Genomic DNA, 23,732 nt, shown 5'->3' on the forward strand with positions numbered 1-23,732 from the left:
ACTCCCAAAGACTTCCAGTCTGCTCTACATCTTACAGATGTCTACAGCCACATCCATCCAACCCACTGGTACTACCTTCTTTTCAGGTTCTTCAACAATTATTCTTAATTCATGCCACTAGCCTGTTATTTTACTTCTACACCAAGTGTCTTCACAAGGTATCTAGCTGTTCTCACTTTACACCTATCTAAGACACACCACTTGGTGTTTCTATACCTAGACAGACTGCCTCCTACTTGTGCAAGCAAGATATTGCTCACTATTCGGGAATCCCCAAACATCTTTCAATCTCTGGGGTTTTATCATCACCTTTCCAGCTTACTCCCTCATATTTATAGGAACAACATCATTTTTCTGCACGCCGGATCTTGTGTCTATAGAGACACATGACAGCGTCTCTCTCTCTCTCTTATTTCGCATACATGTTTCCACATACGACCTTTACAATGATGCCTCAGCCTGCCCTGAAATCCAGATTCAACTACCAAACTCAGTCAAGCAGTCTCTTCAATACTGTCTCCACTCTCCTTCTTGGAAGAAGGATTGCCCTTTTCAACCTCCTCCACCTCAACTCACTTACAACCTAGCTTGAGGAGCACACTTAGGTTCTTTTTAACCCAGTCATTAGAACCCAGCTGGGCTAGGCCTCTTCCATCAATCACCAAAGATTATATGCAATTTTTCTATGCCTTTTCTTACAAGAGGATGGAATTCCATAGACCTGCATGCTAAAATGCGATTGTGCCCGAACTCTCTCTCAATTACATAGGTCTCCTATTCACAGCCACTAGCTCTGCGCTGACATATGCACTCATTGGGTGATACAGACCAGCAGTCAACCTGGGAGTTCATCATTAACCCACATTTTAGCCATAATGAAGAACAATCAACAAACCTCTATATAGTTATGCTAAAACATGGCACCACACCAGTAGGAGACCTTGCTCTCCTGAAACCAGATGGTAAAGAGGCACTTCAGAGAAAATTAGCTCTTTCTCTTTCAGTCCCTAATCCAGACTTGTGCTATCAGGGACATGTCAGGCACAAACAACATGGTTTTTACATTTATTCCCTCAATCCTGTCAACCTTGCAGCTGATACTTAAATCACATGACAGCCATATAGAGGAGCCTCAGAATGAAAAGAGCAGATTCCACTGCTGTTTCCATATAATTTTTTCCCATTGTATGGATTTCTGTTCTTAACATGTCAATCACTTCTTCATAAGATTAACCTACAACAACTTCCTCAGTGGCCTCCACCGTGGACCCTTAAACAGAGCATATTTGTCCTCAGTCCTTTATTTGCAACTCCATTCCAGTTTATACCAAGACATGATATAAGTCATGACTTTCCAATTTTCTGTCCTCACCACTCTATTTTTCTCCTTCATATATCACCATCACCCCTTTCTACAACAAGTAGCTAGGGACTCACCAACAAGTTTGACTACATCTCCCCTGCTTGTCTCCGGAGAAAGTGAAGTTGCTTATCTGTAACAGGGGTTCTCCGTAGACAGCAGGGGAATGTAGTCACACTAACCCTCTCTCCTTCCACTCTAAGATATGTATGTATGACTGCTTCAGCTAGAGACAACACTGAGTATCGAGGGGCCACTGAAGGTGGGAATGCCTGCACATGCTCAGTAAGCCAAAGGATTACTTTTGCTATGGGAGAGCACCGACACACAGGATCAGTCTAAGAACTTCACCAACAAGTGTGACTACATTCCCCTGCTGTCTAAGTAGAACCCCTGTTACAGGTAAGCAACTGCATTTTCTTCTTTTCCAGCTTTTTTCTCATACTCCTTTGCACATCCAGCTTACTCAGAACCAGGAATGATCTCTGGCTCTTCAGCATTCATTTGCAAAAACCCAAAAGCTTTCATCTCATTCCATGTCCCTTCTCAACTCACTTTAACCAGTCCTCAGTAAGGAACACGCACTGAGACACCTTTCATCATATCTAGTCACTAGGTGTCACTGTTGTATGATGATTACAGCGCCCTCATTCTGTGAGCCAACCCAGGGAAAAAAGGGCCTAAGCCAGGGGTGGGCAACAAGGGCTGGAATCTAGTCGGGTTTTCAGGATTTTCTCAATGAATATGCATGGATCTATTTGCATGCACTGCTTTTCATTGTATGCCAATGATCTCATACATATTCATTGGGGAAATCCTAAAAACCCGACTGGATTCCAGCCCTCGTTGCCCACTCCTGCCCTAACCCAAAAATGGAACCCAAGTTTTTATGCATGGCAGAACCACTGGGCATCAGCTCAGTCTTTGTTTCCTAAAACAAATGTAGAGAAGGCAAAGGGGAAGACTAGCAACATGGCGAAATATCCTTTTTGCAAGTGGTATGATAGAAGAGCTGGTGAAACATTCTGAGCCTACTTGTGCTGCTGGGTTCTGGTTGGTAATGGGCTATGAGTAAGTCTAGGTAATGAGTATTTGGAGTTGTTAGGAAGTGGGAAAGTAGGAAAACCTGGGACTGAGTATAAAAACAGATCATAACAAAAGCTTACCTTATAAATTGCTTCACTAATTTTAACCTTCATGACTCCAGCACCAGTTCGAATTCCTGACACCAGGATTTTGTCCCCTTGTTTATCTTGTGATTCCATGAGGGAAATGTAATCTGGCGGGATGTACTCTGCTTCCGAGTATTTTAAAACCCTAAAACCAAATCACAAGTGTTAAATCTAGGTAACCAATCTAATTCCAAAATTGCATAGCTTCTGCCTCCCATGGAATTGAGGCCTACTCATTGCAGGCCATGATCTCTGTGCTTCCTGGGATATAGGGCTACAGAATGCCCTCACGTCAAGACATCAGGGATTCCAGACAAGCCAATTCCTCTATGCAGAGAAATCAGTGTTTCTAGATCATCTGCCCAGTGACAGAATTCTGTATGTTTATTAATAATAATAATAATAATAATAACTTTATTTTTGTATACCGCAATACCACAAATCAGTTCAGAGCGGTTTACAGGTTAAGAGACTGTACATTTACAGCGAAGTTACAGCATATCAGAAAAACAGTTCAGATCAATTTATGCATTGCAGGTGCAGAGAATAGTTAACAATTATTTGGTATAAACCAGTGAACAATTACAAAATGATCCAATAATTGTTGCATGGGGGGTGCAACCGGGGAGGGTAAGGGTAAGGGAGGGAGGCGAGGTTGGGATTATTGGTTTGGTAGGGGGGCGGGGGTTAGAGGAATTTATCAAAGAGGTATGTTTTGAGAGATTTCCTGAAAGATTGATAAGTAGGGGCAAGAGAGATGAGAGTGGACAAGCAGTCATTCCATTTGCCAGCTTGGAAAGAGAGGGTCTTGTCGAAAAATCTTTTGTAGATGCATCCTTTTGGGGAGGGGTAGGCAAACAGGTGGGCATTGCGTGTACGGTTAGTGCCTGGGAAGGCGAAGTGGCGTGACAGATATATCGGGGCTGAGCCAGTTAGGGTTTTGAAGCAGAGGCAGGCGAATTTGAAGATGATCCTTGCTTCGAACGGTAGCCAGTGAAGTTTTCTATAGAAAGGGCTAATATGGTCTGACTTTTTGAGCCCATAGATGAGGCGGACGGCGGTGTTCTGGATAGTGTTTATACACTAATGAAAACTGATTTTATTACCTGATGGTACAGGAAAGGGATTGAAGTTATACAATCACACTCAAAGTGCTTTACATGTATACAGGGGCAATGGAGGATTAGATGACTTGCCCAGGGTCACAAGGAGTAGTCCTGGGATTTGATCCCACAATTTCTGGGGGCAGAAGCAGCAGCTCTACCACTAGGCCACACCTTACCTCTTTGGAACACTGGAAGATGTCATGGGGCAATTCAACAAATTGAAGAGAAGCAAATCACTTGTACTGGATGGAGACAGTACTGATAGAATTGAAAAATTAACTTGCACAGCTATTGTTAATAATCTGTAATTTATCTTTAAAATCCAGCATAGTAACCAAAGACTGGAGGGTGGCCAACATAACACCAGTTTTTTAAAAAAGGGTTCCAAAGGTGATCTGGGATGTTATAGACTAGTGTATCTGACACTGGTGGCAGGCAAAAGGAGAAATTAGGTTCTTACCTGCTAATTTACTTTCTTTTAGCTTCTCCAGACCAGTAGAGGTTAACTTTACGAATGGGTATATATCTAATCATGACCAGCAGGTGGAGACTGAAAACAAAACTTTGGGACAGTATATACTATCCTCCCTTCTCTATTTCCCTCAGTCTGCCGAATAGCCAAGCAGAACCAAGAACTGGAAAACAGGAAGAAAACAATACTCCGAACAGGAGTAACAAATAACATACCCAAATGCTGTTGGAAAATGCAGAGGAGAAATACCCGAAGGAAAATGTCCCCACAGCTCGCCAGCTAAGCCAGCCGAGCCACAGCCGCTGTTCTTTAATTCTCCCCGGCCCTAGAAAAATACTAGAACCCGCAGCAAAAAACAAAAACTGCCCGCGAAAACAGCCCCAACAACAACAACAACAACAGACAGGGTGGGGACCTCTACTGGTCTGGAGAAGCTAAAAGAAAGTAAATTAGCAGGTAAGAACCTAATTTCTCCTTCTTTAGCACTCTCCAGACCAGTAGAGGTTAACTTTACGAATGGGACGTACCAAAGCAGTCCCTCTCACGGGCGGGACCCCCGAAGGGCCGATACCAGAACACGCTCACCGAACACCGCGTCCCGACGCGCCTGAACATCTACCCGATAATGTCTAACAAAAGAATACAAGGAGGACCAAACCGCAGCCTTACAAATATCCACCGGAGGCACGAGCGACGACTCAGCCCAAGAAGCCGCCTGACCCCGAGTGGAATGAGCCTTGAGAAACTCCGGAACAGGCTGCTGTTTCAGAAGATAAGCGGAAGCAATCGTCTCCTTGATCCAGCGCGCAATAGTAGCCTTAGAAGCGCCAGCTCCCCGACGAGGACCAGCCAGGAGGACAAAGAGATGATCGGACTTCCGGAATTCCTGGGTCCGCTGCACATCAGAGCGAAGGACCCGACCGACATCCAACTTGCGCAGCTGCCGTTGCTCAGAAGAGCCCTCCCGACCACCCAAGACCGGGAGAACCACCGATTGATTGACATGAAAAGGAGAAACAACCTTCGGCAGAAAGGAAGGAACAGGCCGCAAGACGACCCGCTCCCTAGACAACTCCAAGAAGGGAGCCCTACAAGAGAAAGCCTGCAGCTCAGAAATACGCCTAGCAGAAGTAATGGCCACCAAAAAGACCGCCTTCAAAGTAAGGTCCTTCAAAGAACAGTCGTCCAAGGGCTCGAAAGGCGGGCGCACCAAAACAGAGAGAACCAGATTAAGATCCCAAGAGGGAACCGAGGGCCGTAGGGGAGGCCTAAGCAACGTGGCCGCCCGCAGAAACCGAATCACATCAGGAAGAGCCGATAAACGCTGACCTGACACCAACCCTCGAAAGGTCGACAGGGCCGCAAGATGAACCCGGAGAGAAGACCAAGCCAGGCCTCTATCCAGGCCATCCTGCAAGAACTCTAGAATGTTAGGCAGAGAAGCGCGAAAAGAGGTCACTCCCCGCGCCCGACACCATTCCTCAAAGAGACGCCAAACCCGCACATAAGCCCGAGAGGTAGAAAGCCTCCGGGACCCCAACAGTGTAGCGATCACCTTGTCTGAATATCCCTTCTTGCTAAGGCGACCCCTTTCAAGAGCCACGCCGTAAGACAGAAGAGAGACGGGTCGAACATGGGAATGGGACCCTGCATCAGAAGGTCGTCCGAGAGAGGCAGAGGAAGAGGAACCGCCATCAGGTGCCTCACCAGATCCGCATACCACGGACGTCGAGGCCAATCCGGAGCCACCAGCACCACCAAACCCGGATGGTGAACAATGCGAAGAAGCACTCTGCCCACCAGCGGCCAAGGAGGGAACACATACAACAGCCCCTCCGTTGGCCACGGCTGGACCAGAGCATCCAGACCCTCGGCCAGCTCTTCCCTGCGACGACTGAAGAAGCGGGGCACTTTGGCGTTGCCACTCGTGGCCATCAGGTCCATCAGGGGCTGCCCCCAATCTTGCACTATCAACCGAAACGCTCCGGCGCCGAGAAACCACTCTCCTGGATCCAGGAAGTGACGACAGAGGAAGTCTGCCTGAACATTTTCTACCCCGGCTATATGAGAAGCCGAGAGGTCCAGAAGATGGGACTCCGCCCAAACCATGAGCCGAGCCGCCTCCTGCGCCACAGGAGTGCTCTTGGTGCCCCCCTGACGATTGACATAAGCCACCGCCGTGGCATTGTCCGACAGGACTCTGACCGACTTGCCCAGCAAAAGGGAGTGGAAAGCTAACAGCGCCAGCCTGACCGCTCTGGTCTCCAACCCGTTGATCGACCAGGAGGCCTCCTCCGCGGACCAGGTGCCCCGAGCTGAGTGGCCCATAAACTGAGCCCCCCAACCGAGGAGACTCGCATCCGTAAGGAGCACCGTCCACTGCGGGAGATCCAGACCCACCCCCTGAACCAGGTGAGGGGTCCGGAGCCACCAGCGCAGACTTCAGCGCGCCAAGCCTCGCAGGGGAACCGGAACATCCAAATCTTGCCTCCGGGGAGACCACCTCCGGAGCAGAGCATACTGAAGAGGACGCATGTGGGCCCGCGCCCACCTCACCACGTCCAGGGACGCCGCCATTGACCCCAGGACTTGGAGGAAATCTCGCGCCCGAGGACCCCGGGACGCCAAAAGCAGGCGAATCTGAGATTGCAATTTGCTCACCCGGGCCTCTGGAAGGAAGACCTTCCCCAAGGAGATGTCGAACATAACCCCAAGGCACTCCAGACGCTGAGCCGGGACCAACCGACTCTTGGAAAGGTTGACCACCCAGCCCAGCGACCGGAGAAACTCCACCACCCGAGCCGTAACCCGGGAGCTCTCCTGCAACGACTTTGCCCGAATCAACCAGTCGTCCAGGTAGGGGTGAACCAGGATGCCCACCGACCGCAAGGCTGCCGCGACGACCACCATTACCGTGGTGAACGTCCGAGGAGCCGTGGCCAGACCAAAGGGAAGCGCACAGAACTGAAAGTGCCGCCCCAAGATCGCAAAGCAAAGGAAGTGCTGATGAGAGGCCCGAATTGGAACCTGCAAGTAGGCCTCCGTCAGATCGAGAGACGTAAGAAACTCCCCCGGCTGAACCGCCAGAATGACCGACCGCAGCGTTTCCATGCGGAAAGACGGAATCTTGAGAGCTCTGTTGACCCCTTTCAAATCCAGGATGGGCCGAAAGGTCCCCTCCTTTATGGCCACCACAAAGTAAATGGAGTACCTGCCGGTGCCCCACTCCGTAGGGGACACCGGCACCACTGCCTCGAGATCTAGCAAACGCTGAAGGGTCTGACGAAAAGCCTGCGTCTTCCATGGAGTCTGACATGGAGAAGCGAGGAAAAGGTCCGGCAGAGAGCGGGTAAACTCCAGAGCGTAACCGTCCCGCACCACCTCAAGGACCCACTGATCGGACGCGATCTCGGCCCATTTGGGGAAAAATTTGCGCAGCCGGGCCCCCACCGGAACCAAAGGGGGCGCCGGCAAGGAGTCATTGCGCAGGACGGGAAGCGGGGGAACCGGCGGAGGGATTCCCTGCCCCCCGACGGGCCCCCCGAAAGGGCTGCATGCGCTGGAAGAACCGACTCCGGGAAAAACCCTGAGCCGGGAAAGAAGCAGCCCCACGCCCCGGGCGATACTTGCGAAATTCCCGCAAACGCCCCCGGGCAGCCCCACACCTAGACGCAGGGCGGGCACGGTCCTCAGGCAGACGGGGCACCTTCGAGTCCGTCAGAGTCTGAATCAACTCATCTAATTCCTCTCCAAACAAAAAGACCCCCTAAAGGGAACTTTAGTAAACTTAGCTTTGGACGCAGAATCCGCCGCCCAAGCGCGCAGCCACAAAATACGCCGCGCGGCCATGCCATAGACTTAGCCGAAATCCGCACCAAGTCATAAAGAGCATCTGAGAGGAACGAGGCAGCCATCGCAATCTTCGCTACCTCCTGATCCACTAGAGACCAGTCATCAGACTCCCGATCCAGGACACGCTCAGCCCACCGAAACACGGCGCGAGCGACTAGCTCCCCACAAACAGCCGCCTGGACCCCAAAGGCAGAGACATCAAAATCATACTTAAGAAGAGTCTCTAACGCACGCGCCTCCGAGACCCTAAGAGCAGAACCGTCCATAACAGGCACGGTATGCCGCTTAGGAAGTGCCGAGACCACCGCGTTCCCCATTGGCGAAATTAAGGTAGCCCTACCTCCCTCCGGGACGGGATACCCAAGAGCCAAGGCGCACACCAAACGAAACTGCGCCCATAGGCCACTGCGCCAACACAAAATCCCGCAAATCCTGACGCACAGGAAAAGAGCGGGAACCAGGACAGACCCCCTGAAGCAGAGGGGCCCCCATACGCGGGGTCTCCGGCGGCGCCACTGCAAAAATGCAGCACCAAGGAGACCTGCTACACAGGTCTAAAAGCTCATCCCTCTGAATAAAAAAGCGCACCACGGACGCATCTGCTCTGGAAGACGGGAAACCCGCCGCCCCGCTGCCAACAGGCGTCCCCTCTAGAGGATCCTGGAAGCCCGCCAAAGCAGCCAGGTCCTCAACCAGGCCAACACGCTCCTCCGCCCACCAATTCGCAATCCAAGCCCCCCCGCGGGCGCTTGGATGAGGGAGGAGGAAGAGGGGACGCCAAACGAAAAGAGGGAGGCAAAGCCATAGGGGGCGCGGAGGGAAACCCCCCCCCGAAACCCCCCAGGCGCACGTGGGACCCCCAAAAGTCCGCACAAAGAAAGAAAATAAATTGGGGGCAAAAAACCCCTGGGGGTCCCCAGGGACTCCCTGCCCCAGCAGGGGTCCATGCTGAAACCTGCCCCTGTGTTCGCCATACAGGGGGAAGGTCACCTGAGGTTGCAGACAAAATGGAGGGGCCAGACAGAGAAGATGGCGGTTTTCCCGCCAAAAAAGCTCCCTCCATAGCCTGAAGCGGCTGAGAAACCTGAATAGTCTCAGCCGCTAAAGCAGGCAAGCCGGCATCAGCTGTCAAAAAATCAGCTGAGAGGGAATCCTTCGGGGAATCCCTCCGTGGGCGGTTGTGGAAGACCGGGCTTCCCCACTGCTCCAAGCCGACTCGCGAGGCACCATCGGCGGGGAGCTCTGGGCGCCTGCAGCCGCTGCCGACGGAGCTCCACCACCTCACCGACCCAAACCGCCGAGTTCAGGCCGGCCGCGAGTGCCTCGCGGCTGGACTAAAATTGTGGCCTACTCCCCCGGAGAAGGGCACAATTGCTCCAGACGCGACCTAGCTATAAAAAAAAAAGTGCTGGTTACATGAAAAAATACAGTAAAATACAGTTTTCTTAAAGGGAAACAACCCTTCAGACCAGCACTACCTCAGGATTTTTTATTTATTTATTTTTTTTTTTTACAGAACAGACTCCACAGGCTCTCGAAGCAATATGCCTTGCTTGACTTAGGGGGCAAGGCTTACTGCTGAGGCTCCTCTAAAAAAATGTGGGGAGGTGGAGGAAGTGGGGGGAGGGACCCCGCTCGTGACCCGCCGGGTTTGACACCCCCGAGGTCGGACGGACCCCCAAACAGGGCCCGACCAAGCTCCGTCCGGCCAAAAACAGGGACAATAAACCCCTAAACAAATTCCAACAGCCCTACCAAGAGAGATGGGTACAGATCACTCAACACCTGCTGGAGACTGAAAGAAGACTGAGGGAAATAGAGAAGGGAGGATAGTATATACTGTCCCAAAGTTTTGTTTTCAGTCTCCACCTGCTGGTCATGATTAGATATATACCCATTCGTAAAGTTAACCTCTACTGGTCTGGAGAGTGCTAAAGAATGGTAGAGATTATTATAAAGAACAAAATGACAGAACATATACATAAGCATGGATTAATGAGAGAAATTCAACATGAAATTAGTGAAGGGAAATCTTGCCTTACCAATCCACTTGCCTTCAAAGAGGTGAATAAACATGTGAATAAAGATGAGCCGGTCGATATTAAGTATCTGGATTTTCAAAAGGCATTTGAAATGTACCTCATGAAAGACTTTTAAGAAAATTGGGAAGGTAATGAGATAGGAGATAATTTCCTACTATGGATTAAATACAAAAAGGAAGCAGCAGATATGACTAGAAGACTCAAGCTATCAGAGATGTAAATACTCATGAACATTATTTATTAGAAACCAACATGTACAGTATAGTGTTCTTAAAATATAAAGAGAACCCAACATAGGCCGTGTTTCAGCATGTGTGTCTGCAACAGGGGTCCAACATAATGGTTTAGATCTGGGGTCTCAAAGTCCCTCCTCGAGGGCTGCAATCCAGTCGGGTTTTCAGGATTTCCCCAATGAATATGCATGAGATCTATTTGCATGCACTGCTTTCATTGTATGCTAATAGATCTCATGCATATTCATTGGGGAAATTCTGAAAACCTGACTGGATTGCGGCCCTCGAGGAGGGACTTTGAAACCCCTGGTTTAGATGAATGGAGAACAAAATTAGTTTGCTGAACAGATATAAACAAACCTGAAGGTTTGGTTGAATTTGATATGGCAGATAATAATTAATGTGAGTAAGTGCAAAGTGATGCATGTGAGAAAGAGGAACCCAAACTATAGCTACATGATGCTGGGTTCAATGGGTTCTATGAAGAGAGTGTGGCGCAGTGGTTAGAGCTACAACCTCAGCACCATGAGGTGGTGGGTTCAAATCCCACGCTGCTCCTTGTGACCTTGGGCAAATCACTTAATCCTCCACTGACCCAGGTACATTAGAAAGACTGCTGGCTTGTCTTGGATAAGAAAAGTGCTTAAGCCATTATTAAGATGGACTTGGGGAAATCCACTGCTTATTCCTAGGATAAGCAGCATAAAACCTGTTTTACTACTTGGGATCTTGCCAGGTACTTGTGACTTGCATTGGCCACTGTTGGAAACATGATACTGGACTTAGACCTTTGGTCTGTCTCAGTACGGCAATTCATAGGTCATCGGCCTAGTGATAGCATTCTGTACATTTAGGCCTGGATTCTTCATACGGCACTGATATTGGTGGCTGCCTAAAAAGTGGCTGCCAATCATGTGTCAATCATGCAATGGTTGATGCAGGAAATGTAGGCCAGGGTTTTCCAAGCATACATTTCTGACGCCTATTTTTATCACAAACTGCGCCTACTTAGGCGCTTTACGGCGCCTAATGCCACTTCCAGCGTTATCCACGCCCATAGTGGTGTTAAGTGCAATAAAGTGCCTATGTAGGTGTGATTCTGGGGCCTATTATTTGGTGCGGGTAGGCGCTTTAATTTTGCTCCTTTTTGGCATTTTAAATAGCGTGTCAATTAACTTGTTTCTAGAATTTCCGCCTTACTGTATAATACTTAAGAAAACAGAGATTTTTATTACCTGATGGTAGTGGAATGTTCTAGATTATCTGCCTCTTTATCCTTGACAACATTCCACTCAAATGTTATCCCAGCCAGGCTGCTGAAGGTGTTTCCTGCACAAAAAGTTAATCAGACTGTTTTTCTAAGTTAACTGATGTTTGCTATAAAACATTATCTAGGTCTTTGCAGATGATGAACTGTCCCTACCTTCCTGGTCTAAAGCTCTCACAGCTAGCTCTACTGGAGAATTGTCCACATACAGTTCTCGTGTCCTGGAGATGATTTCAATGCGGTTCACAACATCGACAATCACCTCACAGCGCACTAAGTGACCGGTGACTGGATAAAGAGAGAAAAGAGGTTAATAGTAGGTCAATCTTTATAAATCACATTCATACTTTTACCTACTGGCTCATGTCTGACCTCTCTCATCGCCTCAAAAGCCCATTACAGATAAGAAGGAAATATATTGCTAGGGCATCATTTCTACTCTATGGTCTGCCATCAGAAATGTACACAAAGGAGAAATTAGGTTCTTACCTAATAATTTTCTTTCTGTTAGCTTGTAGACTGGTATAGTAATATGCCTCACTGCTACCAGCAGGTAGAGACTGAGATCAAACTTGTATATCAGTATAGCATGCCCCTCTTGCTACTTCAGTTTGCCGAATAGCCAAGCAGAACCTAGAAAATTTCGTAATTGAAAAACAGTAAATGACACGCCAAACAGGAGTGTAAGAAAACAACAAACATCTTTAAACAACTGTTGGAACATATATAGAACTTGATCCTGAAAGTAAAACATCCCCATAGCTCACCAGCTAAGCTAGGTGAGCCATCGCCGCTGTTCTTAATTCTAAATACTAGAACACGCAGAAAAATTCAAAATCTGCACACGAGCAAAAACCCACAATCACCACACAAAGACAGACAGTCTACAAGCTAACAGAAAAAAAATTAGCAGATAAGAACCTAATTTCTCCTTCTGTATCGCTTGATAGACTGCTATAGTTCTTATGAATGGGATGTACCAAAGCAGTACTCATCAAGTATCATAATAGTTGTTACATTGTGTGCAATTAACAAAATAAGGGGAGGGAAAGGGTTTCATAATTGAATAATAGTTGATAAAATTATTATATTTTATATGATGTCTAAAATTATAGTAAGGATTATATAAGATATATTGTATGTACAATATGTTATGAAGATATCAAGTGTATACTTAAGGTAATTGTATGAATCTTTATGACACACTTGTTGTAAAATGAAAAAATTAATAAAAATGTTAAACAAGTAAAAAAGAAAAAAAAAGAAAAAAAAAAAGAGTGGAACCCCTGAAGGACCGACACCAGAACACATTCACCGAATACTGCTTCTCCACGCATGTGAACATCCACACGGTAGTGTCTGACAAAGGAATGTAGAGAAGACCAAACTGTAACCTTGCAAATATCCACTGGAGGCACTAGAGAAGACTCAGCCCAAGAAGCTGCCTGACCCCTAGTGGAATGAGCCTTGAGAAAGTCAGGAACAGGCTTCTTCTTCAGAAGCAATAATCTCCTTGATCCAGCATGCAATAGTAGCCTTAGAAGCGCCACCCCCCTTACGAGGATCCGCTAGAAGGACAAAGAGATGATCTGATTTCTGATCTCCTGGGTCCTCTGCACATAAGAGCGAAGGACCTGACTTGACATCCAACGTGCGCAGCTGTCTCTGCTCATTAGAGCCCTCCTGACAACCCAACACCGGGAGGACTACAGATTGATTGACATGAAAAGGAGAAACCACTTTTGGCAGAAAGGAAGGAACAGGCCTCAAGACAACCTGTTCCCTAGAAAACTCCAAGAAGGGAACCCTACAAGAGAAAGCCTGCAGCTCAGAAACACATAGGTCCTTCAAAGAGTAGTTACCCAACGGTTCAAAAGGAGGGCGCACCAGAACCAGATTCAGATCCCAATATGGAACAGAGGGTCGCCCGCAACTTGGCTGCCCACAAGAAGCAAATCACATCAGGAATGGTAGTCAAATACTGACCTTTCAAAAACACCCAAAAGGCTGAAACCCAGAGAGAAGAATAAGCCAGTCCCCTATCCAGGCTATCCTTTAAGAACTCTAAGATATTAGGCAGGGAAGCGTGAAAAGAGACCACTCCATGCGCATCACACTACTCCTCAAATAGACACCAAACCCTCACATAAGCCTGAGAGGTGGAAAGCCTCCGGGACCCCAAGAGCGTTGAGATCACTTTATCAGAATACCCCTTCTTACCTAGGCAACCCCTTTCAAGAGCCAAGCCATAAGACAAAAGGGACCTGGATCGAACATTGGAATGGGGCCTTGAGTTAGAAGGTCGTCCAAAAGAGGCAGAGGAAGAGGATCCACCATTAGATGCCTCACTAGATCTGCTTACCACAATCGTCGAGGCAAATCCGGAGCCACCAGAACCACGAGGCCTGGATAGCGAATTATGCGGAGAAAAACTCTGCCCACTAATGGCCATGGAAGGAACACATACAACAGCCCCTCCGTTGGTCATGGTTGAACCAGAGCATCCAGGCTCTGCGACGACTGAAGAAGCAGGGCATTTTGGCATTGATACTTGTGGCCATCAGGTCCATGAGGGACTGACCCCAAGACTGCACTATCAACTGAAAGGCCACGGGGCTTAGATACCACTCTCCGGGATTTAGCATGTGACTTAGGAAGTCTGCCTGAACATTCTCCACTCCAGCTATGTGGGATGCTTAGATCTCTTAAAGGTGCGACTCCGCCCAGACCATGAGCAGAGTCGCCTCCTGCGTCACTAAAGTGCTCCTGGTGTCCCCCCCTGATGATTGACATAGGCCACCACCATGGCATTGTCCGACAGAACCCTGACTTAATAGAAACATAGAAATAGACGGCAGATAAGGGCCACGGCCCATCCAGTCTGCCCACCCCAATGACCCTCCCCTACCTTTCTCTGTGAATAGATCCCACGTGTCTATCCCATTTGGCCTTAAAATCAGGCACGCTGCTGGCCTCAATAACCTGAAGTGGAAGACTATTCCAGCGATCAACCACCCTTTCAGTGAAAAAGAATTTCCTGGTGTCCCCGTGCAGTTTCCTGCCCCTGATTTTCCACGGATGCCCCCTTGTTGCCGCGGGACCCTTGAAAATGAAGATATCTTCTTCCACCTCGATGCGGCCCGTGAGATACTTTAATGTCTCGATCATGTCACCCCTCTCTCTGCGTTCCTCGAGTGAGTACAGCTGCAACTTATCCAGCCATTCCTCGTATGGGAGATCCTTGAGTCCCGAGACCATCCGGGTAGCAATTCTCTGGACCGACTCCAGTCTCAGCACATCCTTACAGTAATGCGGCCTCCAGAATTGCACACAGTATTCCAGGTGGGGCCTCACCATGGATCTATACAATGGCATAATGACTTCAGGCTTACGGCTGACGAATCTCCTGCGTATGCAACCTATGATTTGCCTTGCCTTGGATGAAGCTTGCTCCACTTGATTGGCAGTCTTCATGTTCTCACTGACGATCACCCCTAAGTCTCGTTCTGCTTCAGTTCTTGTTAGGATCTCGCCATTAAGGGTGTAAGTCTTGCATGGATTTTGGCTGCCCAGGTGCATGACTTTGCATTATTTGGCATTGAAGCTGAGTTGCCAGGACCTAGACCAGCGCTCCAGTAGGAGTAGGTCGTGCATCATGTTGTCGGACTTTGAACTTATGTCTGTTGTGCTTTTGCCCACTACATTGCTTAGTTTGGCATCATCGGCAAATAATGTTATTTTACCTCGCAGCCCTTCGAGGTAAAATAACATTATTCGCCGATGACGCCAAACTAAGCCCATCAGAAAGGGCTGGAAGGCTAGCAACGCCAGGCTCTGGTCTCCAAAACATTGATCGACCAAGAAGCCTTCTCTGTGGACCAGGTGCCCTGATCCAAGTGACCTAGACACTCAGCCCCTCAACCGAGAAGACTGGCATCTGTGAGCAGCACCGTCCACTGCGGCTGATCCAGACTTGTCCCTTTTACAAGATGGGAGGGTCTGAAGCCACCAGTGAAGATTGCTCCGAGCTAAGCCCGAAAGTGAAACAGAGTGATACAGTCTGTGTCTCTGAGGTGACCACCTGTGAAGAAGAGCATACTGAAGAGGAAGCATGTGGGCCCGCAACCACCTCACTACATCGAGGATGTGGAGGAAATCCTGCACCCGGGGATGCCATAAGCAGGCAAATTTGAGATTACAATTTGCTCACCCGGGCCTCCGGAAGGAAGACCTTCCCCAAGGAGATGTCGAACAGGACCCCAAGATATTCCAGGCACTGAGATGAAGACAACCGTCTCTTTGCAAGGTTGACTACCCATCTCAGTGACTGCAGAAATTCCACCACCCAAGCTGTGACCCGAGTGCTCTCTTGGAACGACTTGGCTCGAATCAACCAGTCATCCAGATAAGGATGAACAAGAATGCCCTGTTTGTGCAACACTTCCGCAACAACCACCATCACCTTGGTGAACGTCTGCGGAGCCGTGGCCAGACCAAAAGGGAAGTGCACAGAAATGATAGTGTTGCCCTAAAATTGCAAAATGCAAGAAGCAATGATGAAAGGCCCGAATAGGAATGTGTAAGTAGGCCTCGGTCAGATCGAGAAAGGACAGAAACTCCTCCGGCTGAACCGCCAGAATCACAGACCGCAGAGTTTCCATGCGGAAGGAAGGCAAGTGAAGAGTCCTGTTGATCCCCTTCAAATCCAGGATGGGTCGAAAGGTCCCTTCTTTCTTTGGCACCACAAGGTAAATCAAGTACCAACCTGTGCCCCACTCCCGAAGGGGAACTGGAACCACTGCGTGGAGAACCAACAATCTTTGAAGGGTTTGACGAAAAGCCTGCTGCTTCCACGCCACCTGCGAGGGAGAAGTGAGCAAACGGTCTGGCAAGGACCGGCCAAACTCTAGAGCATAGCCGTCCTAGATCACTTCCAGAACCCACTGATCAGACGTGATGTCTGCCCACTGTGGATAAATGTCTCTCAACCGGGTGCCCACCGGAACCAAGACGAGCGCCAGCAAGGAGTCATTGTGCAGGATGGGCAGCAGGGGACCCGGCGGGAGCGCTACCTGCACACCGGCGGACCCACGAAAGGACTGCATGCGCTGGAAGAACCTGCTTCTTGAAAGCCCAGGAGACTGAGAAGAAGCAGCCCCTCAACCGGAGCGAAAACTGCGGAAATCACGCCCACGAGCAGCGCCGCTTCGAGTCAGCGGCCTAGGCCAATCCCCAGGCAAATGAGGCACTTTAGAATCAGTGAGAGTCTGAACCAACTTGTCCAGGTCCTCACCAAACAAGAAAGATCCTTTATAAGGAAACTTCGGCAACTTAGCTTTGGACACTGAGTGCGAAGCCACAAGATACAGCGTGCTGCCACTCCTAAGCCCAGAGACTTGGCAGAAGCTCACAAGAGGTCATACATGGCATCCGAGAGATAAGAAGAACCCAATTCAATTTTGGCAACTTCTTCAGGCAAGTCCCAATTCTCAAATTTATCATCAAGTACATGCTGGGCCCAATGAAAACACGCCCGAGCCACCAGTCCGCCACACATAGCCGACTGGACTGTAGAAAGATTTATAATCCACTAATCAGTTACATAACAAATACGTGCCTGTTAGTTTCTAGGGAAGACCATATCTCATCCAGGTTCAACTTTCTTAGCCTACTTACACGACCAGACCCAGGCTAATGAGAAATATTTTTATTATGAAAATAGAAAAATATAATTCACAAGCCAGCAGCAATATCTAAATATTGTTCACAAAATATCTGATTAAATATATGAAACTCAGTACATAATTATCACAAAACACTTGCTAGATAAATAAGTAACTAATTCTTACACACACTAAACAATTCCTTATAATAACAATTCCTGATTAGCAGCAATCTATTACAGTTATCACCAAGAGTAGCTTTACAAACCTTTTCCTATATCACAATAGGATACTTTATCTAACCCTAGCTGATAAGATAAGTTCCTTATCTCACCATTCAATTAGGCCTTAGCACAGAATCAGGTGAAATGGAAGACGTCTCTCCTCAGCTCAGCAGATAAGAAAATCCTTCTGTTACAGGAACAAGCGTTCATCAGCCACTGGCCCAGCTGTAAATTTAGGTTGGCAGCTGTAAATTTAGGTTTCCTTGATGTGATGGAATTCAAATCTGTTTAAGGTCCGATTCACTCTCTCTCAGACAGAGAGTCACATGAGGTAACTGTTCAGGTCTTAATTATTATAAAAGAGGTGTGTGGAGAACACCTGTGATGAGATGCGAGTTCAACCACATCCTAACACAGACTAAATTATAATTAGCACCTTTTCACTTGGATCTCGTCAGATGACTTCTCCGGACCAATCCAAAAACAGAACTTAGATGAATAGCCTTTCTGTATAAAGTCTCGTACTATCTGGGAGACAGAGGCGCCTTCGATAGATAAGCACCCCGAGGTTAGATGGATCCCCAAACAGAACTCGCACAAGCTCTATCTGGCACAAAAAGGGGAACCAGGAGTCCACAAAGTTCTAACAGTGCTAAGTGGGGAGCTGAAAAGCCTTACCACCTGCTACCGGAGACTGAGAAAAACTGGAGTAGCAAGAGGGGTATGCTATACTGATATACAAGTTTGATCTCAGTCTCCACCTACTGTTAGCAGTGAGGCATATTGCCCATTCGTAAGGACTATACCAGTCTACCAAGCGATACAGAATATTGAATCGGATGGCAGTCAAAGATCTCGAGACCCATCTAGACTATGCTATATAAAGATACAGACCTCAGCTGATTCCCTGCCACCCCATCTTCTGACCACCAGATATCCTCTGGGTTTTCTTCACCTCTCCTTTTGTCTCACCACCACAGCTCCTGGGTGGCCATTTCAGGCACTTAGCACCCTGTCTGTGACAAAACCATTTCTAATGCTGCTCCTGATTCCCCAGAGCAGCTAAGTTACCAAGATCCAAGAGGGAAGTTTGAGGTCAGCCTGCCCTAGATCTGTAACGATGCTATCTTGAAGCATTCTGGAACTGAAGCACCAATTTCACTGGACAGTTTCAGGGACCATGACTATTACACACTTCCTTGAGTTATCTGTCTTGTATGCTTTATTCCATGCTTTTATTGGTCCTTGACTTAATTACTGTAACATTGTGTAGGCAGGAATTTTCAAATCTAATATTCATTTTTCTGGCACCTTGAATACAAAATCTAAAGGCCTCAGTGATGCCACTTTTTAGGACACAGATTCAGCTTACAGTTTTATTGTACCACATGACTATCCTAATGGACTTGGCACAATTGGTAATTAAAAAGAACTATTTTTGGTATCAAGAGGCTTTTTATCAGCAAATCATGAACATAAGAATAGCCTTACTAAAGCACAGTTACCAGACCGCTAGTACATCTATCTTTGTATTACATTCTTGTACAAAAAATCATCTTAAGTCCCAAATGCCTAGAACAAGACCTTTTGGACATGGGAGGGGTCAGCAAAGTGATGGACTGGCCACTCAGACATGGCAACAGAGTAGGGGGGCACCTTACATGGCACTGCTGTGAACTTCACAAAAAGGGTGCCACATAAACATATCACCACAACTCCCTTGCAGATCATGGTAATCCCCCAAAACCTACTATACCCACCTGTCTACAACCCCAATAGCCCTTATGGCTGCAGGTGCTATCTATATGACAGTACAGTGGGGGTTTTGGTGGACTCACATTTTCCATCATGAATGCAGTGTCTTATGGGCCAAGGCCCTCCTCTCTATGGTTCACTAGCCCACCCCGCAGACTACTTAAGCCAACTCTGTGCAGCTTTAATAGGCTTTCCTATGCAAAGTGTTGATGTTCTGGAGACAGGTATGTATGATTTTATTCCAATTTTTATGGCGGTGTGGTGGAGGGTCAGTGATCACAGGGGGAATGTGTGGGGGTCTGTACTTTGTGTCTGCAGTGGTTACCTGGACCCTTTGGATACCTTCTAGGCACTTGGATTTGTTTTTAGATCACCTAAGTCACAACATATGAGTTCCATCCAGGCAGTCTCCTAAACTTTTGAAAATCCCTGTAGTACAACTAAGTCTAGGTCGGCCCACATCCCGCCCTAACCACTCCTTCAAAAACGCCCCTTTCAGCTCTAGGTGCACAGCAGGATTCAGAGGCCTAAAAAGTCTCTGGATATGTCTAAAAACCCGTTTCAATTATCGGCACTTGGACGACCTGTCTTTTAGATTGGCCAAGTGCCGATTTGGATGTGTTTTTAGATGTATTTCTGTTTCAATTATGAGTCCACTAACCTCTGATTTGTGTAGTTCAATTTAAAACCCAAAAAGTCCTCATATTCCCGAAAGCTCTGTAAAAGAGTTGCCAAAGATAACTGGGGACTGGTAAGATGCACCAAAAGGTCATCTGCAAAAGCAGCTATGGTAAATTACTCCCTTCCCAATCTCACTCTAGTAATCTCTGGGTAACTGTGCATTTCTCGTATCAACGGGTCCAGCATCAACACAAAAAGCAGGGCAGAGAAGACATCCTCGCCTAGTACCCTGACCTATGGTAACGGGATCAATAATGATTCCATTAACCCACACCACATCCTGAGGGCTATGAAGATACTGGGTGTAATACTGGACCAAAACCTGACCATGAAAGACCAGGTTGACTCCTTGATCAGAAAAATCTTTCACACCCTCTGGAAACTTCGGTCCATCAGAGCTTACTTCGATGCCTCATCATTTCGAATTCTAGTACAATCCCTTATTCTGAGTCAACTCGATTATTGTAACATCGCCTACTTGGCACTCCCCAGAAATACATGTGGCGATTGCAACTAGTTCAAAATACAGCAGTTAGACTACTTTGTGGACTGAAGAAGTTTGATCAAGTGACACTTTCCTATCGACTCTTACACTGGCTACCGATGGAGACACGTGTGAAATTCAAGTTTGGTTGTTTTTGCTTCAAGGTACTCTATGGCTTAGCCCCCAAATACATAACAGATCTTTTCTCTTTCTCAACCAACAGACACCAGCGACGCTCACGCCTGAACTTCGTTTCTCTATCGGTTAGAGGTTATAAATTTAAAAGTCATCATCAACATCTTTTCGCACATCAAGCAGCACTATGGAGTAAAGACCTTGAACAATTGCTTGTGTCTACTACCTATGGAGAATTCAGGAAACGCCTGAAAACACATCTATTCCTGAAATACTTAGGAAACCAACCTATTCAATCTTAGTCCTTAACAACCGAGCGCAAGAACCACCTGTCGCTAAATCTGTACTTTGTTTATTCATTCAATCTGTAACTTTGTTTATTCACTCAATCTGTAACATTTCTAATCATTGTAAACCGCATAGAACTTCACGGTTCTGCGGTATATAATCTGTTATTATTATTATGATAGAGGGCCCTTACCACATACTGAAAAAGGCCTCGCATACCATAAGCCTCCAAAGTCCCAAACAAAACAAACCCAAGAAACTGTATCAAAATATTTTCTAGAATTGAAACTTACATCTCTGAAGAAGTCAGGTAGCAAATCTGCTGTCTAGGTTGAGATGTCTTGCTTTTGATTTTGAATAAGAACACAAAATGAATTCTTTAAAAATTTGCAGAAAATAAAAATTTGGAGGAAGTTTTTGACAATGAAAGTGATACAAGAGCCTAAGAGGGAGCTACATATCAAGTTCAAGGTGGCTTCTGAGGTCTTGTTCTCCCCGATAAAATGCAATTTAAACACGTATACAAAAATCCTCCTCTTGGCTATGCACAATTAGGACTTACTGTAAGGGTTTTTGGTGCAGACCACGCACTCATGATATTGCATAAGGTGAAACCATGGAAGCAGTGGTTATTATAAAAATGACATAGAAATAGAGGGAAATACAAATTGCGAAAAAAAACCAATCTTTCTCTGGACCACATCTGCTCTTATCTATCCCACTTTACTCATTCAACCTCTAGGTCTGGATGCAATATTCCACGCGAGCCCTCACCAGTAACCCTAGTACATAAGACTGCATTTTAAACAGTGAACAGTCACTTTAACTCTGTTCAGAGTATTACTTCTGGATAATGCAGTAAATTTAATGCTGCTGGGATTAGGAGCATTTCACCTACCTATTTCCTCTGCTATAATAACGCTGCTGAGTCGTATGGGCTGTGTGGACTGGGCAGACAGAAGGGCCTTCTGGGAACACAGGCTATTGTTTTCAGGCATGGGTGAAATAGACACTATGTCAGGACGTGTAGACAACCTACAAAACACAGAAATATAGGTCTAATTCCACATACGATGGAAGACAGAGAGCTGCTACACTGCAGGGTTATTGGAACAGAGACAGAAACCTAAAGATAGAGAATGTCACGGGGACAAATTTTCCCTGTCTCCGTAGGAGCTTATTTTACCATCTCGGAAAATTATTTTCCTGTCCCTGCCCCATTCTTGCAAGCTCCGTCCTCATCTGCACAAGCCTCAAACACTTTAAATCATAGGTGTTTGAGGCTTGTGTGGTTAAGGCAGAGCTTAAAGGAATGGGACAAGGACAGTGATAAAATGCACAGGGACGGGGAAATTGAGCTCCTGCAGGGATGGGGAAAAATGTGTCTCCGTGTCATTCTCTACCTAAAGAATAAGATAGGAGAGCTAGAGCACATAACATGAAAAGGTAGCTATAATAGGCATCTCAGAGATCTGGTGGAAGGAGGACAATCAATGGGACACTGTGTTATCAGAGTACTGTACAAATTATATATCAAACTGAAGGTGGGGTTGCGCTATATACAATTCAATACAGAGAGGGACAGACGTGGAGAAGAATTCTTGATGGGGAGAGAAAATGGAAACAGGGACATTGCTTGAAAAGGAGCAATTCTGACAGAGGGATGATGGAAGCAGGGGAATGAAGAGGAACACAGAGGAGAGAAGCTCAGGATAGAGATGGTAGGGGACAGATGCTGGACAGATGGGGACAAAATGTAAAATAGGTGATCCTGGAAAGACAGTTAAAAAGCCCCCCCCCCCAAAAAAAAAACAAAAACCCACAAAACAAAGAAAAGCAGAAAAGGGAATCTGGGACATAAGTGAATGGACTGGACAGCCTTCCTGCCAGTGCCAGGGAATGTCTTGGGGGGGAGGGTGATTCAAGCAGGAGGGACTGGGCATCCCTCCTGCCGGGGGATGTCTTGGGAGGAGGGAATTGGTGGCAGGAGGAATAGAATACTCCTGCCACAGACATTAGTGGGGTTGGGGGACTTTGGGGTTTCTGGCAGGAGGGACTGGGCTTCCCTCCTGCTAGTCATCTTCATGGAGGGACGGGTTCCCTGCCGCAGCCGATAAACTGATTGCGGCAGGGAGATTACCTTGCTGTGATCAGCTCAGCAGCAACCCGATTCTCTAACCCGTGCCTGTAACATGGATGCTGGTTAGAGAATCGTGGTGGTTAGGCAGGCTTAGGCTTCTATCCGTGAGGATAGACACGTGTGCAATTCTCTAAAGCAGCTAAGGCTGAGACTAGGTGTCATATACAGAATTTGGCCCATTATGTTCAGAAGTTTGAAGAGCTTTTAATTTTGGGAAGTACTTTTACATTAAGTGCTTGTTTTTATTGTGTTTTTCCTGAATGTTTTGTATTTGAGTTTTGGTCTTTTGTACACCATTATGGGATACATAGTAACATATTAGATGACGGATGGTCCATCCAGTCTGCCCAACTGATTCAATTTAAATTTATTTAATTTTTTTAATTTTTTTCTTCTTAGCTATTTCTGGGCAAGAATCCAAAGCTTTAACCTGTACTGTGCTTGGGTTCCAACTGCCGAAATCTCTGTTAAAACTTACTCCAGCCCATCTACACCCTCCCAGCCATTGAAACCCTCCCCTGCCCATCCTCCACCAAACGGCCATACACAGACACAGACCGTGCAAGTCTGCCCAGTAACTGGCCTAGTTCAATATTTAATATTATTTTCTGATTCTAAAACCCTAGGAAGGCTTTTAAGGTGGACATTGAAGGACTGGAATTGCAGACTTATGCACGGCCTTACTGACATCTGAAGTGATAAAAAATCCTATATAGTAAAATGTTAGTGGCGCATGCGCTTTTAAAAAAGCGTGATCCCTGCCGCAGTGGTGTGTGATCCGTGGCCGTGTTCCATTTTAGAACTCGGCCAGGGATCACTCAGGCCACTCCCCGCCCTCACTCACCAACCCGAAGCAAG

The 23,732-nt window shown here is 47.1% G+C and overlaps 1 protein-coding gene across 2 annotated transcripts in view; it reads right to left on the reverse strand.

Moving 5' to 3' along the window:
- The window catches only part of LOC117349890 (nuclear pore membrane glycoprotein 210-like), a 181,897-nt gene extending 160,133 nt beyond the window's left edge, over window positions 1-21,764 (reverse strand). Inside the window, exons 1-4 of one of the 2 annotated variants that reach the window (XM_033923574.1) lie at window positions 21,633-21,764; window positions 11,661-11,792; window positions 11,473-11,566; window positions 2,527-2,677 (exon numbers count right to left, since the gene is read on the reverse strand). In XM_033923574.1, the coding sequence (XP_033779465.1) occupies window positions 2,527-2,677; window positions 11,473-11,566; window positions 11,661-11,792; window positions 21,633-21,732 (477 nt within the window). In that variant the 5' untranslated portion in view covers window positions 21,733-21,764. Of the gene's footprint in view, window positions 1-2,526; window positions 2,678-11,472; window positions 11,567-11,660; window positions 11,793-21,632 lie in introns of those variants that run through there. The other variant, XM_033923576.1, reaches the window with a different exon arrangement.
- Window positions 21,765-23,732: the final 1,968 nt, after the last annotated feature.

This window comes from Geotrypetes seraphini, chromosome 16, assembly GCF_902459505.1.
Source record: "Geotrypetes seraphini chromosome 16, aGeoSer1.1, whole genome shotgun sequence".
NCBI classification, from domain to species: Eukaryota; Metazoa; Chordata; class Amphibia; order Gymnophiona; family Dermophiidae; genus Geotrypetes; species Geotrypetes seraphini.